Consider the following 5,144-nt stretch of genomic DNA (forward strand, 5'->3'; position numbering starts at 1 on the left):
AATAATGTGTTCCTTTTTATGGTTTGTGTAACTAAAGTATATTTGAGGGAATTACCTCAAATAAAATTATGTCATGTAGTTTAATTATCCTTATGAAGTATAAAACTGAACCCTTATATAGTTCTATCTAAGACGATCTTTGGATTAAAATAAAAGCCACACACACATGCTCCTCTTGTTACGCAAATGATGCAGATGTACATGCTTTTTTTTTTTGGATGATGAAAGTGAAAAAATTATTTTAACTTTTTAAAAATTAAAATAAAAGCCACACACACATAATTCAACGACTAATTTAGATTTATTGTCTTGATGATCAATTTTGTTTTATTTTTCCACTAAATTTCTTGTTAAATCTACCATAGATGCCCGGACAAAAAAATATATGCAAATACTAAGAATAAATTACAATTTCGTCACAAATTTTCTTTTGGAGTAATATTTTATTTTTGTGATATTGAGAGGACCTATTTAATTTAAATCTAACTTTAGAGTTTCACCATTATCGAACATAGCTTATATCCATTGACAATGTAGTTCAGTGTAAATAAATTCACCTTTTCCAATGATGCAAGCTCGTATGTTAATCAATAGAAGTATAAATTTAAAATTCATGAAAGAATGTTATGTGATTAAAGAAGGCCTTCTTGATGACGATGGAATTGTAATCTCACCTTAGGACCGACTAAAAAAATTGGGCTTAAAGTCAAATTTCATATAGATGCCTTAAAAGTGAGATCTGGGGAAGGTAGGATGTACACGAACCTTATGAAGTAAAAATGTAAATAATGCAAATTTTCAATGAAAAAAATATAATACAAAGTTAGATTAATAAAACCTGGCTCAAGAATTTGAGAAGTTGACATAATGATATCAAAATAGTGTTACGTTGAATTTGATAAGTCGATATAATGATGTCAAAATAGTGTTATGTTGTTTCAATGTAATGATAATTGTTGCAATGCTTGAAACTTTGAAGAAGACACCCTTGATATTCTTGGACCGACCTTGTTCGTCGGTTTTTGCAATATTTTAATAGTGGCGGCTAAGGTAGTGGGTGGAAGCGGTGTTGATTTCACCGCGCTGGCTATGAAGACAAAGATGGTCGATGGTGGTGGTTGACAATGGCAATGGTTGTTGACAATGGTGTTGGTTGTTGTGATAACAAAGGTGATTAGTGGCACTGGTTAGTGATTGGAAATAGATTAGTGGTGAATATTATCCCACACAATAATACCTCTTAATGGTATTAAGATTTTGTTCAAGATCTTAATGATTAAGACCTATTCAAATTAATTAAAATATTTAAACCTAATAAAAACAAATGCATTCAATGACTTAAGATGTGAACCATTTAGATATAGACCTGTGTGCAAACACAATAACCAAATTTACTTGGTATATAATGACCATTTTCTTTCTTTTCCCAAAAAGTTTTCATTGACTTGGGTCAACAGACATTTGTTGTTCACCTCAACCATGTCTCTCAGAAATAACAGTATCTAAAAAATACTCATGGATTGTTTTTTCAAGAATTCAATTTGAAGTTAAACTCCAATTTTGAAAATATTTTAAAATTGATTTTCATAAAATTCACTCCAAATCACTCACAAAAGTTCAAACTAGTTACAAATTGCATTCATATTGTAACACAACTTCAGTTTCCAAATACAATTTTCACCTTGAAAACAAATTCTACTCTCCTTCTCCTTCTCCTTCTCCTTCTCCTTCTCCTTCTTCGTCTTCGTCTTCGTCCTCCTCAGATGAACTTTCTTCTTCTGATGAACTTTCTTCTATGCAAATATCTAGATAAAATTATATATACACAAAATTTGTAAAGAATTAAAAATGATTTAAACTTGTTTCAAATATATAGTATGAGTTACTAAAATGAATTTTGAGGGTTGAGACCTAAGAACACATTGCAATCAGAATATTTCCATTTAATCATTCGATATTCGCAAATAATATTGGCTTAACTAGTGGCACATGAATTCTCTTTGGGTAAACTCATTAAGGAGAATAACACGATTCCTATCAAAAAAAAATAATTCAGTTCAAACTTGAAATTAGAAGCCTCTAATAAAGGCGAAGGAATGAAGTTAGTATTTTAAAATATTAAACCTAGAAAATGCCTTTATGACGTGAATATGACATTTTAAAAATTTCATATTCATGAAGTAAGTTTATGAGTTTCATGTGAACCCCATTCTTGATACTTCTGCCAAGTAGTAATAAATTGTAGTTTGTAATGGAAAAATTTAGTTGTTGTTGGATATTTCAAATAATATCATTTTTGTGAAAGCATTTAGTTATTAATATGAAAAACAGTCTTTTAATAGGAGGAGTTGACACTAGTCATTAATTGAAATTGAAGCGGGGGGAAGGTTGATAACAAAAGACTAATAATAGACATTAAATTTAAAAGGAATATATAGCTATCCTGATGGTTGTATCGTACTGCATTATTTTAATAAACACAATAATTAGATATAATGTATCATTTTTTGTCATTACATAATGTCACACATCAACAATTTGAACGATAAATCTACCAGAGAAGCAGGGTATGAGGTATAGCATCTATCAAAAGATAGGGTAAATGATAGATATGATTATTAAATAATAGGTAAAGAAAAAATAAGAAAAAAATATATTAATATAATAACACGATCACACCAAATCAGTCCTTACTCCAAATCGAACTTTTTGTTGTTACCTAACTATAGATATAAGCGATTAATACAACAAAATTTAATGAACAATCAAAACTAACCGGTACGTACCTTCGATAATAAATCTTTTGATGTCATTCAACTTTTCAGCAATATACGCCTGTTGAGCAATCGTTACATTATTGGAGGGCGTCTTATGGACACAAGCTAATGTTGGATGGAAGCAATACATGCGATCATTAACCATTCTGTCCAACACTTCAATTTTTTTGTACCCATTAATCTTAGTATCATACTCATACAGATGATATTTTCTTAAGGAAGGTTCTACCACAAAAGACACCTCTTTGCTATCTATGAAGACAGGAAAGCCTTTAATAATGTCGTACGGGTTCAAAACAAAATTGTCCAAAATATGGGAAACCTTCCAAGTGTTGTTTGCATCATTACAAGTAGTAATGACTATGGACTTTTTGAAAATGGATACAAGGGTGAGTAAACCTTTTGCCACCCCTAGCCATATATCGCGACCAGTGACTTTACCATAGTTGAGATCAAAATGATCAATAAACTGAGGACGGTCAATTAGTATAGCCTCTTCTCTCTTTATTTCAAAAGCTAGAACACTACTGTCACTTCTAAGCCAATATAGAGAATAGCGCCAGTAAACAGGTGGACAATAGAAGGATAAAGAAATGGATGTATTGGCTCTCAGTTGGACTTCACGCCACACCCCAGATATCTCCGATGAAAGTACGTGAAATTTGTAGAACCAGTTGAAATTTCCAACCAGTTCTCTGATGGTTACCAATTTATATGAATCTGAACTTGGATAATCAACAGCTAGGCCTGTATAACCAATCACATGTGTAGACTCTGGGTATTCTATTAGTTGGTGTTCTTTAGTTGTTGGATTGAAAATACAATAAACCCCAATTTCCTCAAAATCTAAGAGAATTAACCCATTACACGAGGCCAAAAGATCAACATCACATGATAAATATGTTGAACATTGAATGATTGGAGAGGGGTTTAAGGAAATTTTATGGAAACTTGTGGAAAACACATGTGATGAATAGATGATTTGTGTAGAACAATCTTTTTGATGTTCAAACAAAAGCTGAGAAAAATTAGGATCGGAAATTCTACCTTTAAGTTTCTTGGATAGAACTTTACATTGAATCGCAAACTTCAAGGGCAAGCGCGAGACGATCTCCCCAACCATATCATCATCAAATTCCATGTGATCTACTGCTCTGTTGTTGTTTATCATGCCCTTAATTCGTTTCATTCTTTCTTTAGAGTCTATAAAGGAAGGCATCAAATGCGTTTTATCGAGAACAAGCCATTGTCTTCATTAGTTTTAAATAGTCAAAAACTTTATTAGGTAAATCTCCGAAGTGATTCGGAAGATCCACATTAACAATCAATGAACTAGATATATTGATATGTAATGAATCTTACTCATTAAGAAATAAAAATAATAAATAATATATATAATAATTATATCTCGCGTAAGAGTACAAGTACGTTTAATGAATTAGTAATTTATTTGATATAATCATCAGTATAAAAATACTTATTTGGTCCTATTCGATACAATTATAATGTACTAGAAAAAATTGAAATATATCTAAATAAATCATATTTAATAATATATTATGTTTCACAACCCAAAAACACAAGTCGTTATGAAACTTATGTTACCGACCAATAGATAACCAACCAATAAATATACCAATTCAACTTAATAAATAAAGTGAAAAGGTAAGTAACAAGCAAAATATTCCAAGAATAAGACTTTTAAAATGAAATGTTGAAAAACTGAAATACCACCCAAGATTTGGTGTCATAAAGACAAAAACTTCTAAAATATGCTGCAAGTCTGAAACTACAATGACAAGTCAAAGACATGAGGAATATCATGTCTGAATACTAAAATAACAGAATAAATAAACAGATAGAGAAAGGTATGGGTCGTGGAACAGCTAAGCCGCTCACCACAACTCCAAGATAACCCAAGCTCGGACACAAAAATCTTCACAAGTTACGCTCGTATTCGGAGTCAAATATGCACCACAAAAGATTGCAACGAGTGTAGTATGAGTAGAAACCGTGTGTACTTAGTATGTCTCTAGACTAACAACGAAGACGTAGTGACACGTGTATATAAGAAATCATTTTCTACTTTTACTTGTCTGCACCATACTTATCAGTCAAGTTTCACCAAAGTAGGAACAGTTAAATGTCATGTAATGCTCAAACATCAATTAAGCACATAATCAACAAGAATGAAGGATATAATGAGATGCAATGAAACATCATGAGATGATATGCCTCAAATGCCAAGTAATCTCTCAACCATTTATACACATACTTCTCGAAAATTCTTCGAGAGTATGTGACTCATAAGGGATTTGCAAGGTCCATATACCAATAACAACGATCTCCACGTGTTTGTGAGGATGA

The 5,144-nt window shown here is 31.5% G+C and overlaps 1 protein-coding gene across 1 annotated transcript; it reads right to left on the bottom strand.

Moving 5' to 3' along the window:
* Positions 1–1,695: 1,695 nt before the first annotated feature.
* Positions 1,696–3,966, bottom strand: LOC129899752 (putative F-box protein At1g20800). Its single transcript, XM_055974777.1, has 2 exons — positions 2,787–3,966; positions 1,696–1,805 (listed from the first exon to the last, which is right to left on the bottom strand). The coding sequence occupies exons 1-2, from the start codon at positions 3,964–3,966 to the stop codon at positions 1,696–1,698; spliced, it is 1,290 nt and encodes a 429-aa protein (XP_055830752.1).
* Positions 3,967–5,144: the final 1,178 nt, after the last annotated feature.

This window comes from Solanum dulcamara, chromosome 8, assembly GCF_947179165.1.
Source record: "Solanum dulcamara chromosome 8, daSolDulc1.2, whole genome shotgun sequence".
NCBI lineage: Eukaryota > Viridiplantae > Streptophyta > Magnoliopsida > Solanales > Solanaceae > Solanum > Solanum dulcamara.

Coding starts and splice junctions, on each gene's coding strand:
- LOC129899752 (XM_055974777.1), bottom strand. CDS start 3,966: ATGAAACGAATTAAGGGCATGATAAACAACAACAGAGCAGTAGATCAC. Junction 1,806..2,786: donor CAAAAGATTTATTATCGAAG/GTACGTACCGGT, acceptor AATTTTATCTAG/ATATTTGCATAGAAGAAAGT.